This window comes from Pipistrellus kuhlii, unplaced genomic scaffold (assembly GCF_014108245.1).
Source record: "Pipistrellus kuhlii isolate mPipKuh1 unplaced genomic scaffold, mPipKuh1.p scaffold_m20_p_101, whole genome shotgun sequence".
NCBI lineage: Eukaryota > Metazoa > Chordata > Mammalia > Chiroptera > Vespertilionidae > Pipistrellus > Pipistrellus kuhlii.
In genome coordinates this window covers 591,913-616,605 of record NW_023425407.1, presented here as the reverse complement: position 1 = coordinate 616,605, position 24,693 = coordinate 591,913, and the positions used below count along the sequence as shown (strand labels likewise).

At 53.7% G+C, this 24,693-nt stretch overlaps 1 protein-coding gene across 4 annotated transcripts in view; it reads right to left on the bottom strand.

Moving 5' to 3' along the window:
* Positions 1-24,693, bottom strand: part of SHANK3 (SH3 and multiple ankyrin repeat domains 3) — a 48,572-nt gene that overhangs the window by 18,560 nt on the left and 5,319 nt on the right. For 3 of the 4 annotated variants that reach the window (XM_036430149.2, XM_036430151.2, XM_036430150.2), the window contains 13 exons: positions 24,513-24,680; positions 24,240-24,356; positions 23,843-23,920; positions 22,953-23,019; positions 17,202-17,481; positions 14,258-14,460; positions 13,189-13,302; positions 8,037-8,112; positions 7,676-7,758; positions 7,069-7,193; positions 6,835-6,967; positions 5,827-5,907; positions 1,775-1,798 (listed from right to left, as the gene is read on the bottom strand). In XM_036430149.2, the coding sequence (XP_036286042.1) occupies positions 1,775-1,798; positions 5,827-5,907; positions 6,835-6,967; positions 7,069-7,193; positions 7,676-7,758; positions 8,037-8,112; positions 13,189-13,302; positions 14,258-14,460; positions 17,202-17,481; positions 22,953-23,019; positions 23,843-23,920; positions 24,240-24,356; positions 24,513-24,680 (1,549 nt within the window). The remainder of the gene's footprint in view (positions 1-1,774; positions 1,799-5,826; positions 5,908-6,834; positions 6,968-7,068; positions 7,194-7,675; positions 7,759-8,036; positions 8,113-13,188; positions 13,303-14,257; positions 14,461-17,201; positions 17,482-22,952; positions 23,020-23,842; positions 23,921-24,239; positions 24,357-24,512; positions 24,681-24,693) is intronic. The other variant, XM_036430148.1, reaches the window with a different exon arrangement.

Sequence of the window (24,693 nt, the reverse complement as noted above, 5' to 3'; positions counted from 1 at the left end):
CTTAGCTACCAGGCTGCCCAGAAGCCACAGACAAAAAGACAGGTGTGGAGAGAAACACGTCCATGGGAATCACAGGACACGTGCTCACCTGAGCTATGAATTTAGAGGCCACTTGTCCAGGCCCAGAACTCACCTGAGACCCAACGCTACATGCCAACAAGGTGGGCCACAGGACTGGGCCAGACAAGATTTATTTTCAAAATGGAAAGAATAAAAAATTCTGCAGACTACAAGCAAGTGAGATGGACACCAATCCCCAACACAATTAGAAAATGTAGCCGAAACCAGTTTGGCTCAGTGGATAGAGCATCGACTTGCGGACTGAAGGGTCCTGGGTTCGATTCTGGCCAAGGGCATATGCCTTGGTTGCGGGCACATACCCAGAAGGGGGTGTGCAAGAGGCAGCTGATCGATGTTTCTCTCTCATCGATGTTTCTAACTCTCTATCCCTCTCTCTTCCTCTCTGTAAAAAATCAATAAAATATATTTTTTTAAATTAGAAAGTGTATTCTTATAGCATTTCAGACATTTAGATAAGGAAATGAAACCCATTAGGAAGTGGGTCTGGGTCCCTGGAGTGCCTCCCTGTCTCCCCACCACCACCACCAGCCTCACGCACACACACCTGTCATGGGGCCGGGGGCTGGATGTGGCTGTTTGAACAAGCAGGGCCTGCAGGGGTGATGAATCGCCATCACTGCCCCTACAACTGGAGGCAGTGCACAGGCCACAGCACAGCTCCCTGGGAGCCCTTCTAATGAGCTGAGCACAGAACCGATGTGCTCCAGAAATAGTTTGCATGTCGGCCTCAAGGTGTGCACAAAAGTGTTCACCGAGGAGACTCCATCACCTGTTTTAATGGCTGAAAGATGCCCGGGAAAGCACTTATTGGGACTGGAGAAGGGGCGGTGAGAGCTCAGAGGGCCAGGCTGCAGAATGTGCTGGAGAGTGTGTGCTGCAGATGTGTGCTGGCACAAGAAAGGCCCAAGGGACCCAGAGTGAGGGCCAGTGAGGACTGGTAACATGGACAATGAGAGGCCACAGAGCCACCTCTGGCTTCTCGTGGCCTGGATTCCTGTTTACCCATAGGTGGGAAAAGCTGGAAGAGGCCAGGTCCTGAGTGCCCAGGCCCAGACTCAGTTCCCATATGGATGCTGTGTCCCTCGAAACCAGGCCCGACATACAGGGAGGAGCCTCAGAGGATGTGGCAGATGAAGTCTGAAGGTAGCAGCAAGGGGTGGGGAAGCCAACAGCTGGGCGATGCTGGGGTGGGAGCGCCAGGCTGACTTCCCAGTGCTGTGGGCCCAGACTCATGCTCTAATGGACTGTCAGCACTGGGCTTGACCAATAAACAAATCAGCACAGAAACAGCACCCACACACCAGGCACATGGAAGCCCCCAGAGCAGACAGAAAGAAGCAACCTCAGCCAAGTCAAGCACTGGCCACTCCCACCCCCAACAGGCCACGGCTGGGTCCTGAACCCGCCCTTCCTGGCTCCCGGCCTCCACTCTGGGGGCTCCCAGCTCTGCCTCACCAGGCCACCTCAGCTCACCTGAGCTACAAGACCCGTGTCCAAGCCTGTCACATCCCCAGGTGACCCCTGCTGGGTCCTTCTACTGTGCCCCACCAGATCCCAGTGAAAAGGCCATCAGGAGGGAACAGTCCAGGCCTCCAGACCACCCTGAGTGAACTGGAACCTCCTCATACACCAGCACTTCCCTGGACAGGGGTCAGGCGAAGCTGTGGCCCTGGGGACACAGCAGATGACTCACCCCCTTTCCTTCTCCGAATGGAGGCTTGGAATCAAGAAACAGAGCAAAGGGGGTAAGAGGCAGGCTTCATCCTCAGCACCTGGGTCCCATTCCCCACTCCCTTTGCCCCACCTCTCTTCTCCTAACCCTTCTAACAACCAGGACCTCCCAGATCCCCACAACCCCTGACCTACACTCCCTACCAGACCAGAGGGGCAAATACAATACGTCCAATGCCAAGTTGGTTCACAGCCTGAAACTCAAGGCAGAAACAACCACAAGCAGAAACATATGCTTTTGTGTGCATGCACACACACATTTATAGTCCACTCACACATGTACACATGATGTCCAAGCAGGTCCACTCATACCCATGCACACACTTGTATGTGCCTACACACATGATGCTCACACACATTTGTGCACACACACATACATCAACTCACACCTGAGCACACATTTGTGCATGCCCACTCACACACAAGTTCACACATAACGGCCACACACATGCTTTTACATGTCTCGATCACACACATGCTTGTGCCCATCCACACATGCTTATACACTCACTTGTGTATGTCCCTCACATGCATGTTCACACACACGCTTGTGCAGACCCACTCACACACGGTATGCACATGCTGTGTAAGTCCCCACACATCCACTCACACATGTGCACACAAAAAAGCTCATGCACATCCACACACACATGCACACACATGTGGAGACGTTCACAGACAAGTAAATCAAATTTTTTTAGAGAAAGGGCAAAATCCCATAAAAACCAAGTTTGGAGGTCACTGATAGCGATAATGGTTGCCCTGAAGCATTCTGCAAAGTGTTTCCAACGAAGGGCAGGCCAGCCAGAGACTGCACACTGGCATGGCACCTGTCCCCACGTTCTCATCACAGAGGAAAAAAGACCAGAAGACTTACCAAGAGAAAGTGGGAGGGGACTCAGACCTCCAGGGCCCTCCCAGGTCTGGGTCTCCACTGACCTCTGCAGCCCCAGCATGCCCTTGGCTCTTGCTGAGGAGATGAGCATATGGGGACCCCAATGCATACTTGCCTAAGAGCACTGGGGGTGTCCTGCCCTTCCTTCTACCACAAGCCCCTTCCTCCCTGCTCTGTTTCTGCCAGTCCTCAACCATTCAGGGCTTTGCTTCTCCCCCACACTCTATGAGCCCCCACCCTTGCCACCTGCTTTTTTTGTCACCTCACATCTTCCTTTCTTCCCAGCTATTTAGGTCATCTTCTCGGTAGACCACAGGGACCCTAAATGGTCCGATCAGTTCTCAACAGTGTGACAAAGAACTGATATGTTACTACTGGCAGTGAGCCAACAGGCCTGATTTCTATCTTTTGAAAGCACCAACACTGGACCATAGCTGAGCTCTGTAGTACTTGGGAAGACCCTGATGCCGGCCTGGCTTCTTCAAACCAGGTATTTCTAGAGGTCAGCACCTGCACTGGCTTCCCAGGACAGCTGTCCTCTGGGGGCAGAATGGCTTCTCCTGCAAACGGTGGGGGGGAGCCTGTGTCCAGCTTCAACCAAAGCTGTGACCCCTCAGTGAGCAGTGGACAGAGGCTCTGTGCTAAGCTGTTCCTTCCTCATCCTTCCTGAAACTCTGCTCTGAAAAACTGGATTAAGATCATGCCAACCTGAGGCTTCAGGAGCGAGCCCCTGGAAGATGAGGGTCACACAGCAGCAAAGGGAAAGCCCTGGACTAGAGCAGAGAGGAGGGAGGATCTGCTGTTCAAGGGTTTCTTCACACAGAGCAGCCCCTGGAGCCTGGATTACAGATCTAGGGCTGCCCAAGAACCTCTTCATGCAGCATTGGGGGCTCCCTTCTGAACATGCTGCTGAGCATGGCTGGGTAACAGCCTTTGGAAGGAGACCAGAGCCTCGATATGGTGTCTAGCCAGACCCAGATGCCTAGGGATTTTGGTTCATTGCTCAGTTTGTACCTTCAATCAGTGTAGCAGATCAATTCCCCATGAGTTACCTGCTTGTGACCCTGAGGCCAGAAGTCTGCTAGCTTCCCTGATGCTCTCTTGAATGAGTGGGTTTAGCAGGAAATAGAATTCTAGGTGGAAAAGCATTTTCACACAAAACTCTGAAGTTATCCCATCATCTAGAAGCTACTATTGCTGATCATAAGTCAGCTGTTGGTCTTGCCGTCCTTCCTAAGTCATCCAGCTTCTTTCTCTAAAGGTTATAATTTTTCTTTTTGTCTAGGGTGCAGTGAAGTTTTACTATGACAAGTCTACATGTATAGATTTATTTTATATTTCCTTGCTTGGGACTTACACTTCTTTAAACTAGAATCTTGTCTCCTTTTTCAATTTTGAAAATTATCAACCATTTACTTTTCAAATTTGCCTCTTCCCCGAAGTTTTTATTCTTTCGTGTCTCATCTGCCCAGTGATAGTTTATCTCCTTGTCTCCTGTGCTGCATTTTAGGTGATCTCCTCAGATTTATCTTCTAACTCACTGTTTTCTTCTTCAGCTGGGTCTATGAATCCTGCCACTCTGAGGAATCCTGTTCATCCCAGAGAATTTTTAGTTTCAGTGCCTACATTTTTTGTTTCAATAACAGTTTTTTAGGGATCCTTTTAAAATCTTTTTCTTTTTTCTTTTTTTCTTTTGGTACTGTCCTGTTCTTTCACTATGAATTCTGTTATTTCTCTTAAACTCTGTCTTTAAACACATTATTTTTTCTCTTTCATATTCTTCTATGATTTTTCCAATGCTAATCCCAATTCTTGGGTGTGGTTCCAGCTTTGGGTCCACAAACATATCTCTTGGCTTTGTGGGGGCATCAGAGCCTCACCCCTTGCCCTGGGAATCTACATCCTATCCCAAGCTGTCACGGACTCTGGCAGCATCAGCTTCCTCTCCCTTTTGGCTTTGGATTTCTTTCTTCAGTTTTGAGACCTGGGGAATTCCTAATCTTTTGTTTCAAGTTGGCTATGTGTTTTTAAGTTTTTATTTTATTCATAATATTCATGGGGAAGGAAAATCCTATGTCAGTTCAGTTGATCTTGGTGGCTGACCTCCAGGATAAACTACAGTCAAGAGCACCAGCTTGCACAGTGTGGCTCAGCCCATGACCAGGAAGGGCTCAAGGCTCAGTCAATGACTCAGGTCAGGAATAACTTTAGGGGACAGGTAGGGTTCTTTCTATGGCTAGGGAGGAACCAAGCCTAAGCCAGGATTGAAGCTCAGTCTAGAATCAGGATCAGAGTCAGGACTGGGTTAGGTCCTGGCTGAAGCCAGGGCAAAATCTGTGACTAGACTGGGTTTAGACTGTAGAAGGACAGAGCACATTAACAGTCATGTGACTAGAACACGTTCATGATGAGGACACTGATGGTCACGAATATTAGGACATGGCTTCGCATATCTGGACACATCTATAAAGAGGCTATTAACAGTCACATATCTTGACACATGTCCACAATGAGGTTACCAACATCACTCTGGGATCATGCCCACAACATGCCCCATCAAAGCCCTGACACACTCTTGTGTTGCTCCTTCAGCCCTCGAGGGCCTGCCCATCAATGAAGCAGTGAGGTACACACAGCCATGTTAGGTCAGCCACTCACTGTAATTACTCTGCTCAACTAGCAAGTGAGCCAGTGCTGAGAGGGTAAAATAGATGCAAAAGTCACACAGCCAGTGCCAGCAAAGCCCGGGCAGAGCCCAGGGCCTGGACTCCTGCCCTTTTCTCATGTGGGTGAAACAAAGGAATAAAGTCAGACCGGAGAGCCACAGGCAGCACATGCACACACATGCAGACACACTGGTGAGCCAGGCTCTGCTCCGCCACCATCTGGTGGTCCCATATCCATCTCCAGCCCTGTCACCCAGCCCCCCGGCCCTCATGCCATCCACATGTCTGCCCCTCATCACCCCACTATTCCAGTACCCACCCATTTACCTTAGACCTCTTCATATATCTGTCTGTCCTTCCTGCCCTCTCTCCCTCTGCCTGGCTTTGACCCCAGCTCACTCCGCCTGGCCACTCACCCTGGGCTGCCCGCAACCTCCCGCCCCCACTACTCACCAAGTTCCTCAAGCTCAGCCGTCATGGACTTGGAACGCAGGGTCAGTGTGGTGCTGGGGGCTCTCTTGGGGGGCTGTGGGGCTGCAAAGAAGAGGGAGGCCTTGGACCTCCTGTCCAGCAGCAGGCAGCGCGGCGTGGCCAGGTGCAAGTGCCACTTGCGCTCCACCGCCTGGATCTCCTCGTACTCCCGTGAGGACGTGTCACATTGTGCCAGGATCTTGTTCAGGCTGCGGCTGGACGCAAACTTCTTCATGGTGCTGGGAGCTCAGGGGGTGCTGAGGGCCAGGCTGGCCAGGGGCCTCAGGAGGTGGTCAAGAGCCCCAGGAGGGGTCAGGGTGCTGGCCAGCTCCAGCCTGAGTGCCCACCCTTTAGCCTCTGAAGGCTGAGCAAGGAGTGCCAGAGCCATGGCGTGGGGGTTGGGAGGGGCCCCCAGCAGGCAGGTCTCTAGCTGCTCCAGGGCTCTCCCAGGTCCTGGAGGCCGCTGCCCTTCAGAGGACTCTGGTGTGGTCAGCCAAGGCAGGGCCTGGGCTGGGCCCGGCCAACAAAGCCTCCTAGGCCCAGGCTGAACCGCGACATCACGCAGGGAGAAGACGCTCTTCCTCTTCCCTCAGGTGCCACCTCCCCCTTCCCTCCGACAATGAGCGGAAGGCAGCGTCAACCTCACAGTTGCTATGGCAACCCCGGCCTCCAGGCAGCTGCTGGCAGTGCAGGAAAGGAGGGCTCTTCCACACCAGGGGCTGGGGGATGCCAGGAAGCAGAGGGCGGGGATCTGAGGAGGGCAGCCTGTGGTCAGGGGTTACAGTCTGGAGGCCAGGAGGCCAGTCTAATAGCAAGGACTGGGAAAGCACCAAATTCACAAATGGGGCATTTCACTTGGGTTCAGACATTTGATGTCAGTAGTCTGGGGTCAGGGAATGGGCAGAGAAACATGGGTCTGGGGTCAAAGGTCTAAGGTCAGGAGCCAGAGGGGAGAGTCGGGGCACAGAGATCTGAAGCCTGACTCCTCACCTCTGCGCCGAGCCCCGTCTTCTTCGGGCTTCCTTGTCACCGACACAACCTTCATGACGAGACGGTTCCCGCCCTGGCGGATCAGCGCCACCACCTGCTTGTGTCCAACCTTCACCACGTTCACCCCGTTCACCTGGGACAGACAGGTAGGTGGGTGGGTGGGGTCCAGGTGTGTCCTCCTCAGAGCTCAGAGGTCAGCACCCACCTAGATGCACAGGTAAGGATGAGCCTCACCTCGATGAGGAAGTCTCCCGTGCGCAGCCCAGCCCTCCAGGCCACGCCCTCCACATCCACAGACTCGAGGTACTGAAGTGCAGGGAAGGCCGGTGTGGGGGTGAACTCCTCGATGGGGGTCTCTGCTGCAGGGGTGGGCGGGGCGTTAGGGAGGGGCTTCACTAGTGTGTCCAGGTGGAGGCGGCTGTCACACAGCAACAGCCCAAGAGTGGTGCAACCCGCTCAACAGATGAAACCAGGCAGAGCGCCCTGGGCTGGGCGGTGGGTAGGCACCACCCAGGACAAGAGCCAATTCGGGAATCCAGGGTGCATCGCTCTGAGGAACTCCCCTCTCACTCCCCCCAGAGAGGCCCCCACTGGGTCCGGCACACTAGAGCAGCAATCTTGGACGTCCACAAGGAGGAGGAGTCCCTGCCCTGTACTGAGACATCCAGACGGAGAGTACAGTCACAGCAGAGGGTCAAGGGGGCGGGGGGGCTGGATAGGGAACGGGGTGACACCAGGGGCAGGAGCAGGGGCAGGGAGGAGAGCAGAGGGGCAGAACAGAAGCCCCAAACAGTCAGCAGACCCTGCCAGCCTGACACCCCAGTCCCCAACCCTTCATTACCTTTGGCTCCCCGAAGCACAAAACCAAAACCCTCGTGGTCCCGTTTCTGCAGGATGGCCACCTTGTCATCAATGACATAATCGCTGGTGGAGGAAAGCAGGGATGGGGTGAGGAGAGGCCTAACACACTTGCCAAGCTGACTCTCACGCATGCCCCAAAAAGGTTCCCTCAGGCAGGACCCACCCTGGGGGGTTGCCCTTGGACTGACCTGGGAGGGCAGAAGACAAGGGGCTGGGCACCACCGCTCCCTCCTCCTTCCTCTTCACCCAGGCCTCTCCGGCCAGCTTTCAGCCTCCCTTTACATTTGACGTCCCACTCACATGCGTGCCCACCTGCCCACCTGCCCACCTGCCTGCGATACCTGTGAGAGGTGAGGCTGTCGTAGGAGCCCACTGTGTAGTGGCGGAAAAGTCGCTTCGTCCGGTCCTCCCGGGTTTCTGAGGGGAGTTTCAGTTGCTGAAGGAGGGTCATATCCTCCAAGTGGCCTGAACAGCCCCTCAACCACAGTGGTCACCAGCCTCTGCCCACACCCCCTGGCCTGGTTGTGCCACATGAAAGTGGGGGAGGGAGGCAAAATCAAGGTCAGAGGGGACCATGTGGGAAATTCTGGCCTCTGGGATCAGGTTTCAGAACAGGGCAGGGGCTGTGGGTCATCTCTCCGCCATGCACATGGCAGACTGGACAAGGCCAGGGCCATCCACAGAGAACCGGAGCCCGGAGCTACCAGCAAAAATGTTCATGTGTGAGGCACATGCGTGTGGCCCATAATCACATCTAAGTGCTGTGCTCACATGTGCTTATGCATATGCATGTCTCTGTGTGTGTCCAGTCATGTGCCTATGTAATGCTACATGCCCACATGCACTGCCATGGAAACGGCACTGTGTCTTAACTGAACCCCTCACACAGCCCACTGATGCTCAATCTCATGGGGTCCCTTGCTCCAGGTCCAGCCTCTGAGTGCACACCAAGTCCAGATGTGGGAGCTGGTCCCTTCCCTGATGTCACTACATCACAGAGTTTTGTCCCACCTATACTCTTGATCTCGGCGTCCCTCACAGCTACTGCCCCATCCCGGCCTCCATGATCCCCTGCAAACCCTACTCCAGGCTCACTTCTCCAGCTGCCCATGAACCAGATTCTCTGCTTCCAAACCACCTCTCACCTCTGTCTCCAAGTTGTTCCCCCAGATGGTTCCACTGCCACTCACCTTTCATCCCTCAACTCCTCCCTCATTCTCTATCATTTTAGTATTTCTCAAGATTAATTTGCTCATTCAACAAGTATTTATTGAACGCCTGCTGTGCACCAGTAACTCTTTGTTTTAGGCCTCTGAGAATACAGCAGAGTTTACAATTCTTTCGAAGAGAGAGAGCAGACAAGAAATACATATATACATAACATGTCAAATGCTGATAAATGTTAAGAGGATGCAGGAATGGATTACAGAGAAAGTTCACGGTTCTAGGGTGATGGAGGGAGAGATGGATGTAAAGATGGATGGATGGGTGGGTGGTCACCTCAAGGCCTCCCCAGGAACAGACAGTTGAGCAAAAGCACAGGCCATGAGGCAGCGACCATGGATTGCATGGGTAAAGGTTTCCCGGAGGCAGGCACTCAGGATAGGAAATGAGATCAAATGAGAACCTATGATTTTTTAAAATGTGTTTTTATTTATTTCAAGGAGGAAGGGAGAGGGAGAAAGAGACTGAACATCATTATGATTGAGAATCACTGATCGGCTGCCTCCTGCATGCCCCACACTGGGGATTGAGCCCACAACCCGGGTATGTGCCCTTGGCCAGAATCAAAACTGGGAGCCTTCAGTCTGCAGACTGATGATCTATCCACTGGGCCAAACCAGCTAGGGCCCTATGATTTTTGATGACCTATCTTTTCCACTAATTGTGAGCTCTCATTTATTTCTGTGATCCTAGCACCTTGATAACTAGAAGGATAGATGAGTGAACAACTGAGTGGGTAGGTGGACGAATGAGTATATGATGGATAGAGGAAAGGAGGGATGGAACAAGAAATAGATGGAAGGAAGGGACAGAAAGCAGGAGGGATGGGTGGAGGAGTCAAAGGGTAACCGATGCATAAACAAATGGGTAGGTGGACTGAGTGGTTTGATGGACAGGGGATAACTAGATTGGTGGATGGATGGAAGGATGGGTAGATGAATGGATGAACAGATGGACGAGAGGGTGGATGGATTAATGGACAGATGAATGATGGATGGACAAATGGGTTGACGAATAAACAGATGGATAGATGAATGGATAAATGAATAAACAAGTGGAGAGATGGATGGATGAATGGAAAAATGGGTGGATGAATGAAAGGAAGGAGGGTTGGGGGCACTGGGTGATCTGGGTGGGTTGACAGATGAATAGAGATGGCAGGATGAATGGGTGAGTCAAAGGATAAAGGATATAAGAGTAGAGAACACAGAGAAGAAAGAGCCCCTCTTAATGCACATGTCAAGGCAAGTATAGGCAAGCACTTGTCTGATGTTCAGTACTCGATGGTCCCCTTCTAGGCTCTCCATATAGAGAAGGGAAATTCACCCTGTGGGGCCCCTAGGTTTATCACCCTGGCATCCTCCCAAGCACTGATCTGTTCTTTTCTCCCCTCCTTGCACACACTGCCCATCCTGACGGAGACCCCCTCGGACACCATGCACTCACCATCCTGCATTCCAAGGCCAGAGCAGGCCAGGCCTCATCACTGCTTCTCCTTGCCTCCACCACACCCTTCTCACATTGACCCAACTTTAGACATGTCCCTCATGCCTGTCTGTAAAAGGACCCAAATTCACAGTTCACTAGCCTCCCATTTTTAGACTTTGTCAACCAAATTGTATTTATTATATAACACAAATTCATTTTCCAGTTTCATTAATCAGACACATAGCAGAAGCCAGCAAAAGTGAAAACACACAGCATGACCACCCCCCTCCCAAGTACTGGGAAGGGAGGGAGAGGAGGGAGAGAGGAAGGGAGGAAGGGGAGACGGCTGCCAGAGCCACAGCCTTCCAGGTGTCCTACAAATCAGCCTCTGAACAGACAGGGCTTCACCTCACCTTCTCCCTGTCACAGCTCAGTGGCTGCAGGAGGCACCCCCTCTGCTGACTCCTGGCATCAGCCTAGCCCCCATGTATTGGCATGGTGTCCCCTTCTTGGCCTCTAAGTCTCTCTCTGTCCCTACTCCAATCTCAGAAACAGATCTTTCTTTGGATCTGGGCCTGTTGGAAGCAGGTTCCCATTCCTGGGCTGCCTCTGGCCTCTGGCACAACCCAACCTTGGGTCCCAGATCAGACTCTGCCCAGAGCGCTGGCAGGCCCGGCCTGCATGGAGGACAGAGTTACTCCGCCCCTCCCAGCAGGCAGACTCCACAGGCCTCTCTCCCTCTGCCCACCCAGGAATGCTCCCGTCTGCCCAGGTACCTTCTGACATTCCTTTGGGTGACAAACCCCGCAGCTATCTCATCTAGGAGCCCTGTAGTTGCCCAGAGGCCAACAGTTCCTGCAGCAGGGTACTGTGTGCTCTCTCCCTTCCCAAGACTTCAGCCCACCCCACCCACCTCCTCACCCACCTCCAACTGCCCTGCCTGGTCCTCACATTAACCTTGAGTGACCTGCATACTCAAGATAGCACCCCATCTCCTCCTGCCACCCTGCCACAAACTCCAGTCCACTGTCCTCCCCCTGGAGACACAGCCACCTAAAGGGCCTCACATCCCCACTCCAACCCTGCCACCCCTCACTGCACACTTCGGGTATCACCCACCCAGGGCCCATGAACTGTGCAGGCCACAGCACAGACCCTGCAGCCACTGCCTGCAAACGAGGCTGCTCCTCAGGCCATGGAACAGGCCTCCTAGAAAGGGACCAACATCCACTGTCCCCCCTCCAGGACCTGCTGGGACAAGTGAACCGGTTTCTATATATGAAGTGCTTGAAACCACAGCCAGCACCAGGACGCTGCTCAGAGCATGCCAGATGCCAGTACACACAGACGGGCTCTGCTCCCACCACCATCAGCTGACCATCCAGAGGACTCCTGGTCATCCTTCAAGGCTCAGCTCAAACACCTCTGCTTCAAAGCCCTGACTCCTCAGGCAACCCCGGGAGCATCTTGTGTTAACACTGCGTATCAGCTACACACAAACGTGAAGCCACTGCGCTGCCTGCTCTTCTCCAGCCAGAGAGCCAGCCTCTGTGATCCCAGCTCCCAAGACAAGATCCAACCCATGCCAATAAACACCTAATAAATATATGCTATCCTCAAATTCCAGCTCCAGTCCAGACCTCCCTCCCACCCTCCCCAGCCTCAGCCTTAAGTCCAACTGTCCTGGAGCCACACAGTTCTCAAACCAGAGCCCTCACTGCTCACCCATGGGAGAGCACAGACCACTCCAAACTCAACACAACTGGAGGCCCCCTCCTCCCTCTCTCCTCCCCATCAGGTTTGCACCCAGGCCCCAAACTCTGAAAGCTTTCCTCACTGAAAGAGCTGCCCCACCTACCCCCCACAGGCACACAATAGAGGGTCACATCCCTGCCACACTCCCAGCCACCTGGAGAGCCATGAGGGCAAGGCAAGGAAGAGCCGAACAAACAGAAGGCACCTGCTCAGGAGCAGGTCAGAGGCCACAGTCCACAAGCGGCAGGAGTCCAGGCTACCTCGGGGTAGACTTCCCTTGGGAAATTCTCAACCCAGGTTAAGAGGACACAGCCACCAGAGCCCAAGCCCTGTGCAGACAAAAGAGCCCTGAGCCCTGGGTCCAGAGATACCATGGTGATCACCACCGGCCACCACTCAGGAGAGGTCTCTCCAAGCCAGAAAGAATGCTCGTGGGTCTGGGAGCCTCCTGGGCCCTCTGAGTGCTCCTTGCAAGGCTATTGATTCCCTAGCTGTGCAGCTGCCCTGGCCTGGGGCCTCCAAAGGGCCTCGGATCACCGTGCCCAGAGGGGTCCTTCCTGGAGGCCAAGACTATCCCACCTGCTACCCTCAGCCTGCCTGGCTGCAGGGCACCCACAACGGCCCCTCTAGGCCCAACTGGCCTCATTTCCTCTTGGCGGATCCAGGCCTCCCTGCCCTGCCCACCTGGACAATCTGTCCACTTTGGAAAGACGTCTCCCTCCTCACAATGACCTCATTCCTTGTCTGCCAGCCACGCAGGAACCATGCACTCCAAGCACCCAGTATTTCTGTTAGGGCTGGGTAGTTATATGGTCACTGGGGGGCACATGTGGGACCACACAGGTGCATGTTCATACATGTATGTCCTGTGGGCACAGCACGTATGCCTCCACTACCGTGAAGTGTCTGTAGGTATGTGCAGGGTGTGTGTGTGCCATGTGTCTGCTGTGCACACAAGTTTGCATCCATGTTGAATGTGTGTTTGAGTTTTCCCTCAACTTTTCCCTGAATGTCCACATGTATTCAGCTCTGAGAAAGGCCACAGGGGACCGAGGAAGCAGCCCAGGGGACGTGGGGGTCACTCACCATGCCGTGTGTCATACTGTCTCATCTGCACCTCCTCCACGCAGTCGGCCGGGAACCAGCCCGTGCGGCCTTTCACGGTCCCCTCCCAGAAACCGCCCTCCCCAATGCTGAGCACTGGGGGGACAGAGGCCAGAAAGGCTGTCAGGCAGAGCAGGGCCACAGGGACCCACACCTCCCCCACCGCCCCCACCACCACCTCAGGCTCAGGTTCTCCCACCCACCCATCACCCTTCCTCCCTCCCCTTCCTTCATCCTCCTGGCGTTTTCCCTGGAAAGATTTCGGGATCCACGCGGAAGAAAAACGAACAGATGGGCACAGCACAGGACAGGCATGTGGGGGACAGAGAGACACAGATGGACACACTCGCGGGGACAGGCGGCTGAGGCAGGGGCCACCAGGTGACCCCTCTCCTCCCATTCCATCCTTGCTGTCACCACCCCAGGGTCACTGACCAGAGTGCAGGGTCACTGCTTTGGCCAGGGGATTGGGCCACAGATGGACCAGGCAGGCTGACCCTCAGGACTGTTTCCTCCCCAGGCTCCCCTGGCATAGGGCACCCACGAAGACAGGGCCCCGATGATGGCAGAGAACCCCAGACTGAGAGAAGCCCGTCGTGGCACAGGGTTCCCCAGAACAGAGGAAGCCCCGTGCCAGAAACCCTCCTCATACACAGACACCCACATAATTGTCACAGACATCACCCACCGGGCACAGGTTCCCCACAGAGCACAAGGGTTCCCAGGCAAGAAGTCCCAGAAGTGACACGAAACCCCATAACCACAGGGAGTCTGTAATGGGATGGGGTCCTTGGAACACAGAGAACCCCAATGACACCAGCCCCTGTGACCAGAACACCCCACGACTAGAGGAACCCATCGCGATGGAGGGACAGGAACCCCATGCACACAGACCCCTCCCGGACACGGAGCCCTTCACGGCGACACAGGGGTCCCCCGTGGCAGATGCATCCCATAATGAGCGCCGTGGCTCCAGTGCCCAGGGAGACCCCAAAATGGCATCAGCCCCTCCAGACCGCGGGGCACCGACCCCGCCCCCCGCGCCCCTCACCCTTCACGGCCTCGCCGCGGTGCAGCGGGATCTCGCCCTCGCCCTGCGGGCTGTGCGCCTTCACGGCGATGAACTTGCGGCCGGGGACAGCGCTGTAAAGTTTCCGCTTCGGGCCGCGGGGCGGCGGCGCGGGGGGCGCGGGGGGCGCCGTGCCGGGGCCGGGCGCGGGGCCGGGGCCGCCGGGGCCGCCGGGCCCGCTCGGGCTGTAGACGAACACGTAGGTGACGGACGCGATCCCGGGGGGCAGCGGGCACGCGAAGCCGGCGCCCGGGGCCTCCATGGCGCGCGGCCCGGCCCCGCCGCCGGCCTCACCGCAGCCGCCGCCGCAGCGCCCGCCGCCCGCCGCCCGCCGCCGCCCGCCCGCCCGCCGGGGGCCCGGCCCGGGGCCGCTCCATGGGCCGCGCCGCCGCGCCCGGCCCGCTCCCGCCAGCGCACGAGCCGCGCCCGCTCAGGGCTCGGGGGCCGCGGGGCTGCGCTCCCGGGCGCGCCGGGCTCGCTCCATGCCGCTGCTCCGCGCCCCGCCTCCCCGCGCGGCTCCTCCCTCTGCGGGCGGCGGCGGCCGGCCCTCCCCCGCTCTCCGCGGCCCCTCGCGCGCCCCCACGGGGAGACCAGAGCGAGGGGACTGCGGTGCGCGGAGGGCGGAGGGCGGAAGGTCGGGCCGAGGAGAGCGGGGAAGGGGCGGCGGGACCAGCAGGAGCGGCCAGGTGGGAGCTAGGGCGGGCTGGGCGCTATGAAGGTTACCTCCCAGCCACAGGCGCTCCCCCTTCCCCCCTGGCCCCGCGGGTCTGCGCCCCCTCCGGCCCCCACCCCGCTCCTACCCGCTGCTTTGGCCTTGGCCTCCTCACACTCTGACCGTTGGCTGCCATGCATCGTGCGCCTTAATCCCCCTCCACCTGGGTCCAATACTCTTTGGATACTGCCCTGAGGCCCATGCACACTCGCGGACTGCTGTCCCCCGCTGGGCACTGAGCGTGAAGCCCGGCTCCTCCACCTTTGTCCTGTTCAAAAGCCTACACTGGCTCCCTAGAACCTAGGCAGGCCGGGTCCACATCCTCAACCAGTAGTGGGAGCTCTCTGGGACTGAGAAGTAGTCACAGCCCAGCCACACACATGGGTACCTTCCTTTCCCTCCTCTGTGTACGGTGGCGTTTTTAACACCTCAATATTCTAATCATGCTATTCCAGCCCTTGCTACTGTCTCTCAGCCACAACCCCCTCTCCTCTGCCCTGTGATGCAGGTGCGATCTCTCCGGGGCTAGGGGCTCCCTTCCAGGCTCTGCCAACCTGGGGCGCCAGGGGAGCCACCACCTCCCTCCCCCACCCGCCCCACCCCATCTCAGCTCAAAAGCCACTTTCTCTCCTTGGACCAAAGGTGACACCCCACACACACACACAAAGACCCTCTTCCCTTCAGGTTCACCAAACTTCTTCAGCCCCTTCTGGCCACTCAGGGCAGCCCCTTTACTTGGATCCCTGCCCACCTCACTGCTTCTTAGCCCTGGGCCTCAGCTGTCACTGTCCTCCCAAGACCTTCCTGCTATTGGCTTCCACCACTTCCAACACCCTAGGCACCAGCTAAATGTTTGTAGAAAAATAACACTAATAATTCTGGGGTCCCACACAAAGCAGTTTGCTGGTGTCCCACACATAGCAGGTCTTGCTTTTGTGTTTGTTAAAAGGCGAGGAACACACAGAAGATCAATGAAAGCAGGGCATCCACACAGCTCCAAGCAGGAACAACCCTCTGCAAAACGTAACCAGCCAGAGTTTGTTCCTCCAGCCCAGGGATGGGGAACTTTCTTTCTGCCAAGAACCATTTGGATGTTTATAACATCATTTGCAGGCCATACAAAATGACCAACTTAAAAATTAGCCTGCTGTACTTGGTCAAACATCTCATTAACTCACCCCAATGCCGTGGCAGGGCCAGACCAAATGATTTCTCAGGCCTTATACAGCCTGTGGGCTGGACATTCCCCACCCGTTTTAGCCACCGGACTGTCCCACCTTTAAAAAAAAACCACGGGACATGCAAATGCTTCAGGGAGAACTGAGATGACTTGGGGCAGGACAGGCAGCCTTGGAGTCTGGGCAAGGACACAGACAGAGCAGGCATCACAAATCAAGGCTACACGAGCAGGGAGAATGACAGGTGATAAAGTGGGTTTTATAAGCTCCTGCTGCACCCCACGCCCTCTGCTGAGCACAAGCTTAGGAAGTTTGGGAATTAGATCTACGTGCTTCCTAGCTCTGTGATTTTGGACAAATCACCCACCCCACCTGAGTGTCAGGACCCTCATCCGTAAAATGGCACTGACAGAGAACAACCTTGTGCAGGGTCAAGGTTAAGCTAGACAATGGAACCCAGCTGTCACTGTGAAAACAGCTGTTTGTGTGACACACTCAACAGTGTCTCCCCAGCACCTTCCCTACAACCTGCTCTGGGAAAACTGAGAAGCTAGAACAATGGCTCCTGCCCTGGCCAGTGTGGCTGGCTCAGATGGTTGGAGCATCTTCCCGAACACCAAAGGTTGCAGGCAACCCATCAATGCTTCTCTCTCACATCGATGTTTTCCTCTATCTCCCTTCCTTTTTCTCTAAAATCAATAAAAATATGCCCTCCAATGAGGATTAAAAAAAAAAAGGAACGATGGTTCCTGCCCTGGAGGTGCAGGCAGGAGAAATGCTTTCACCAGCAGCGGCTGGGGGCACTGCAGGCCAGGGCCTTCTCATAGGGGTCTCTCACCAGGTTCAGAAGGCTCCCAGACGAAAACGACTTAGGTAGGAGTAGTCCTACCTTACTGATGAGAACCCCAAGCACAGAGGGATTGGCTGACCTGTCCAAGGTGGCTCCCGCCCCCCCTCGCGCTATGCTGGCTCCTCCCAGCTTGGGCCCTGGTACCCATCCACCCAGACCTCACCAGGGCCTCCCATACCCTCCTACCTGATGTTGCTCTGGCTGCCCCTGCCTGCTTCAGTGCCATCGACGTCATTCTCTTTGTCACCATCATGGTCCCGGTCTTTGTCTTTCTCCTCCTGCAGCCGCTGGAGCAGCAGCTGGTGGGGGAGGCTGCGCAGCGAGGGTCCAGGGGAGGCTTCCGGCTGCACCTCACCTTTCAGGTTGATGTCACTGGCTGAGCGCTGCAGGGGCCGTGGGGAGGCCAAGCCACTGGGGCCGGCCAGCCGCCGCCGCTTTGCATAGCTGGGGGTTTCCCTAAATGGTACTGGGGGTGGGGGGCACATAGGTGAGGCTCTGGGCAGCCAGAAAGGGTGGCCAACTTGTCCTGGTTTCAGATTTTAGAACTAAAAATCTTGTGTCCCACGAACTGCCTCAGTCCCAGGCAAACCAGGAGAGCTGGCCACCCCGAAGCTCCCACGGGGTCACATTCCAAACTGCCTGTAATTGGAGCTTCAGGGGCAGAAGCCTGGTCTTCCCATCAGCCAGGTGAGCTCTGGGAGAGGCTCAGAGCTGCTCTCAGAACAGCTCGTTTCAGAGGAGACAGAAAAGGCCACATATTTGGTGACAAATCTCACCAGGTGCTGCTGCCCGGGCCATGGAGCTACTCCACCAGGAGACTGTAAGGGAGCATCAGACCAGGGGCTGGCAAACTTCTGTCAAGAACCAGTCGCCGTTTCAAGCTTCATAAGCCACACTGCCTCTGCTGCAGGACCCAACACTGCCACCGCCGCAGCACAAAAATAGCCACAAACATATAGAAGCAAATGGGCTGTGGCTGAGTTCCAATAAAACTTTATTTAAAAACCAGATGAGGATTCAGAAAACATGGTCCAACTATATGCTATTTACAAAAGAATTACCTCAGATCCAAAGACACAAGCAGGTTTAAAGTAAAAGGATAAAGGAAGATATGTAAATAGAAACCAAAACCAAGAGAGCTATGTAGCTGTATTCATATCAGACAAAATAGACTTAAAAAGTGTTACAAGAGACAAAGGACATTATGTTGATAAAAGTGTCAATTCATAAATAGATTAACAATTATTAACATATATTCATCAAACAACAGAGTATCAAACAAAAATAGGAAATAAACATTGACACATTTGGATAGTTCTATAATAATACTTAAGACTTTAATACCTACTTTCAATAATGGATAGAACATTTAGAGATGATCAATAAAGACATAAAAGACTTGAACCAAGAGACCTAACAAGATATATACATATATGGAGAAAAACAGAGGGGGGAAGGTGGGGGACACTCCACAAACCAACAGCAGAACACATTCTTCTCAAATATACATGGAACATTCCTCAGGACAGACCAAAGCAAGTCTCAATAAATTTCATAACTGAAATCAGACAAAGTATCTTTTCCAATCACAATGAAACTAGAAATCAAATACAGGAAAAAAAGAAAGTTCACAAATATGTGAAAATGAAACACAATCTTAAACATCCAATGTGTCAAAAGAGAAATCACAAGGAAAATTAGCATATACTTTGTGAAAATAAAAACAAAAATACAACATACCAAAACTTAAGAGATTCAGCAAAAGCTATACTATGAGGGAAATTTGTAGCCGAAAACACCTATGTTTAAAAAGGATAGAAATCTCAAAATCAATATCTTAATTACGTATCTTAAGGAACTAGAAAAAAGAAAAGCAAACCAAACACAAAGCTAGCAGAAGGAAAGAAATAATAAAGGTTGGACAGAGATAGTATCAATAAATGAAATAAAGAATAGAAATACAGAGAGAATCAATGAAACCAAAGCTATTTCTTTGAAAATATCAACAAAATCAAACCTTAGCTAGACTGAGGAAGAAAAAAAATGATGGACACATGTAATTAAAATCAGAAATAAAATGTGAGGCATTACTACCAATCTTAGAGAATTAAAAAGGAATTTGAAAAAATGCTATGAACAATTATATGCCAACAAATTAGATAAGCTAGACAAGATAGACAAATTTCCAAAACTGACTGCAGAAGAAAGAGAAAATCTAAAAAGGCCTATAACAAGCCAAGAGATTGGATCAGTAATTACAAATCTCCCAACGAAGAAAAGTCCAGCATCAGATAGCATTATTGATTACTTCTACCAAACATTTAAAGAATTAACTCCAATCCTTCTCAAACTCTTCTTAAAAATTGAAGAGGAAGGAACACTTCCTAACTCATTCTATGAGTAATTAAAAACTGAGCAAAAGACTTGAACAAACACTTCAAACAAGAATACAAGTGGCCAATGAAAAGATGCTCAGCACCATCAGCCATCATGGAAATGCAACTGGAAACCCACAATGAGATGTCACTTCACTCAGACTAGAATAGCCATATTAAAAAAAAAAAAATTTTTTTTTACAAGAACACATTTAGAACCTGAAGAATTTAGAACCCTCACACATTCCTGGTGGAATTGTAAAATGGTGGAAAACAATTTAGCTGTTCCTCAAAAAAAATGCAGAATTATCATATGATCCAGCAATTCCACTCCTAAGTATAACCCCAAAACAACTGAAAACAGGTACTCAAGCAAATACTTTCACACATGTTCATAGCAGCACTATTTGCAATAGCCAAAAGGTAGAAACAACACAAGTGTCCACCCAAGGATGAATGGATAAACAAGAAGTCACATATACAAATAAGAAAATACTATTCAGCCATAAAAAGGAATTAAACTGTGATGCATTCTACAATCTGAATAAAGCTTGAAGATGCGTTGAGTGGGAAGCCAGACCAAGAGTTACATAGTCTGATTCTATTTATATGAAATATCCAGAATGGTAAATCCATACAGGCCGAAAATATATTAGTGGCTGACATGGGTTGAAAGAGGAGAACGTGGAATAATTGCTTAGTTATTTAGGGTTTTCTTTGGGGTGATAAAAATGTTTTGGAATTCAACAGAATTGGTTGTATAACATTGTGCATGTACTAAATACCACTGAATTATTTATTTATTTATTTACTTTAAAATATATTTTATTGATTTTGTACAGAGAAGAGGGGAGAGAGATAGAGTGTTAGAAACATCGATGAGAGAGAGTCATCGATCAGCTGCCTCCTGCACACCCCCTACTGGGGATGTGCCCACAACCAAGGTACATGCCCCTGACCGGAATCGAACCCAAGCCGACGCTCTATCCACTGAGCCAAACCGGTCTCGGCTAAATACCACTGAATTATTTAATTTAAAATAGTTAATTTTATGTTATGTGAATTTAATTTTAAATGAAATTTAAATCCTCAATTTTAAAGCCTGAATTTAAAAACAAAGAAATGTTGATTGGGGCTGCATTTGGCCTGCAGGGCATCGTTTGCAAAGCCCTGTTCTAGATTTCTGTGACGTGACGAAGTGTGGGCCATAGACCAGCAGGCTCACCTTGAGCTGGAGCTCCTTAGAAATCCGGAATCTCGGGCTCCATCCAGGCCCACTGAGACAGAGGTGATCAGGTGAGAAGATGTGACCTGAGAGTGGGTGGGGACCTCCCTAGTGCACCTTCAGAGAACTGCGGGACACAAGCCCATGTGGACACGTGCCTGAGTGTGCACGTGGTTGGTGGGGGACGTGGGTCTGAAGGTGGCTGCTCCCAGGCCAGGGTCCTGTTTCAGGCCTGGCAGTCTAGAGGGGCAGGTGGGGCTGCCAAGAGGCCCCAAGTGTCCTGTCCCCAGAAGGTGACAGGCCCCAGCCTGGCAGACTCCTGCAGCTCCTCTTTGTGAAGCCCCACCCAGGTCCCCACGCTGAGAAGGACATGGCAACTTGCATCTGTCACTGAGGAAGTGTCCTTGGAGTGGATGTGTGCAGAGGGAGTTAGGGAGACAGACCCCTGGATGGCCCAGGTCTGAAGATAGGCTCTGCCGTTCACCCGCTGTGACTCAGTTTCCCCTTCTGTAAACGTGAACTAATAATCACTTATGGAGGGTGGGGTGCTGAGAGAGTAAGTTAGATAACAACAGGGTTTATAGCAAATACTCATGACTACATTCGCCTGTGGCTGTATCATCCAAGTGTACATGTGACAAGTGAGGAGGAACGGGCGAGCAGGGACAGAGCCAATCACCACCGGCCTAAGTGACATAGATGCTGGCCCCATACCTGGACCCACCCACAGCACTTCTAACCCCAACCAGAGAGTGCACCCTGGGTCGGCCAGGCAGTCAGCTGCCATAAAGGTGCCCCCTGGAACCCAAGCATCTCTGTCCACGCCACAAAAATGAGAGTCAGCTGGGGCCCTCCTGCCGCTCGCAAGCCTTGGCTCAGGCAAGCCTCCTCCCCCCATCAGCTGGACTGAGGCCACGGCCAGAGTCCAGACCCACAGAACCAAATCCCAATGAGGTCAGAGGTGAGAAGTAGGTGCAAATAACTGTAAAAGATCATTTTTGCTTAAGAGAAACGAAGGCACAGAAGCCCTAAGCACCTTTCCCACAGTTAGAGGACCACAAGCCGAAAAGAGACCCCACACATCCATGGGCCCAGGTCCTCCCAGGCTAACAACCTCTGCAAGCTCAGACCCAGCCAGACTGAGACATCTCCTGCCCCTAACACACCTCCAACCTCAGCACAGCTCTGTCAGCCAGAGCCTAACCTGACACCACTTCACTCAGCGGATGGATACTGCTGCCCTGGAGCCGCCTACACCCAGGACCCACTACCCATTACCATGGTCCCAGCCCTGCTCAGGCATCAGGGGTCCATAAGCGAGCCTTACTGCTGAGAGGTCTACTCAGGGGAGACCCTACAGAGCAAGGTCCTTAAAGGTGAACTTGGCCTTAATCTCAACCCCAGACCAAAATTCAACTCCAGACAACACATTAACTTTACGTTATAATCAAGAAGGGCCCTAACCCTAAGACCAGCCCTGGCTCTCTGCTACTATCACTCAGGGCAGAAAGGGAGCCTGGGAGTCTGTGTTTCAAAGAGAGCCATGGGCAGAAAAGCCGTGCCAACCAGGACACATGGGAGCCAAGAGGGGAGCCCCCATGTGGCCAGGTACCTGGAGGGGTGGCCTCTGGCCAGAAAATATTCTTCCTTGAAGAGGAGGCCCACCCATTCCTGCAGCCCCAGACTCTCCACCCCAGAGAAGTATAGCAGAGTTCCTAGGACAGATCCCAGGCCAACCCACAGCCCTAAGGGCTGGGGGGTGGAGGGTGGGAATGGGTGGGGGGGTGGAGGGGACCTCCCTGAGGCTGCTGGAGCGCCTGCCTGCCTGAAGTAGAGACTAGATGGCATGTCTGATTTTTCTTCTGGGACCACGAGTCACTCACACACCTGGCCCTGTGTGCTTGCATCACACTGATGTGACCCTGCCAATGAACTGCATTCTTGCTGTGGGCAGGGGCTCACAGCCACGGTCCCACACTCCCGGCTAGCCCTTAACTTGACCTAATGGGAAACTGAGCCTTGACCCTAAGTTCAACCCCCTCCCAACCTCAGTGGATCCCTAAACCCACCATTGGCCCCAATCAACAGCCCCAACCTAACCATACCCTTGACCTTGACCCTGACCCTCTGTCCACTCTGCACAGGCCCTTCCCTTCCCTCAGTCCGTTTCCCAGCCCTGCAGAGGCCACAAATGGACTCACAGAACGGAGCACAGCTGGCAACCAGGGCTGGAAGAAGCAGCTCAGGGCATGAGGGCTCCCTTGTCATGTTCCCGCTGACCCCAGACAACCCCCACAAACCCACCTTCAACGTGGACCTGGGATGGGCAGAACTCACCGACATCCGAGTCTTTGTGGGTCTTGATGACCTCTGCCAGTTCAAAGTTCCCCGCGATGATGGCCACCTGGGGAGGGAGGACGGGAGAGGCTCAGCCACATCACAATCCCCACCCCTGGGCCCCAGTGGCTCCTGGGGCTCCTGTTTTTGGTGGTTGGTGGCCCGAGGCTCAAACCCTGCCCCCACCTAACCCTCCCACCAGTCTGCCCAGGACTGAGGGATCTCCTGGGACACAGCTGAAACCAGGAGAGTCCTGAGCAAACAGGGGCGTGCCGATCACCCCACTATTCTCTCAATGGTCCCTCCACACACCACCTTTCCTGTCTTAGCCATGGCTCCCCACTGCCTCCCTCCTGTTACCCTCTCTCTGCCCTTCCCTCGCCCCTGCATCTGGTCCTCCCACAGGCCCTCCACTGCCATCTCAGCACCTGCTGGACAGCGCAGTGGCCTGATCTGCTCTCAGCTTTCTCCGTGGTCCCCAACTCCTCCCACACATTTCAGGCTACATGGAAACCCCTCCAACTAGTCATCCAGGTGCCAAGAATCAAACCCGGCCAGAGAAAGGACTCAGAAATGTGCCTAAATTAGTCAGGAGCTGGGACCACCCCTCTGACCTGTGTCACCTCTGCACCCTCCTGTCTCTGGAAGGTCAGGCCCACACCTGTTTGCCCCTGGCCCCAGAGCCCTCTAACCCTCCTATCCCAGAAAGTGAGAGTTCACCATCACAGTGACCACCCCCATGAGCCAGTCCCCCGCTGCTGGCCACCCGGTCCCACCCCACCCACGGAAGAGTGGGGAGATTGCCTCAGGGAAGAACCAAGATCCAGAGAGGTCTAGCCACAAAGAGACAGACACCCCGGGGCAGCCTCTCATTCCTGCGCTTCTGGTACCTGAAAGGCCGTCTGGCTGTTGTAATTGCGGACATCTTTGTTGGCGCCACGAAAAAGCAGGACACGAGCACAGCTCTCCTGTCGGCAGCGTGGGAGTGAGGGTCAGGGGGTGACAGCACACACCCACACATTCAGAGCATACGTGCATGGCATGAGAGAAGCAGGGCAGGAGGTCCCACCTGGCCCAGAAGGCCCAGATGCACACAATGCACACCTGTGGTTCAGAACACACGTGTGTTCAGGAAACAGACATGCACACGTAGGCCTGCAGGGCCACTGCTCACTGCAGACGCAGAACAAGCACGTCTGGAGGGACACCAGATCAGACGTGTACACACATGTAGTCACTGCACGGGATCACCCATACCCACACACACATGTACACCTACAGTCACACCTGGTTGTAGAGAGCACAGATGTGCAGGGCTGTGTTCCCTGAGGCGTTCTGGGCCCCCATGTCAGCGCCGTAGAACAGCAGGTGCTCCAGGTGCTGCACGTGCCCAAAGCGGCAGGCCTAAGGGAAGAGGGGGGTGCTGCTGTGCCTCTGACAGAGCTCGGTACCCCCACACTTACAGGGGCTGGAATCCCAACTCCTACAGAGAGAGCTGGAAATGCCCCTACTCCCGACAGAGCCCAGGACCTCACCCCCCCGACAGGGCTCCCTGCCCACCTGGTGGATCTCCTGCCAGCCGTTCTCATCAGTGGTCCCCAGCTGAGCATGGTCGTGGAGGAGCAGCTCACAGCAGAGGGCGTCCCCGCCCCCCAGGGCGCTGTGGTACAAGGGCGTCAAGCCACGGCTGTCCTTGTAGTCAGGTGAAGCGCCCAGGTCCAGCAGGGTCTGAAGGCGAGGA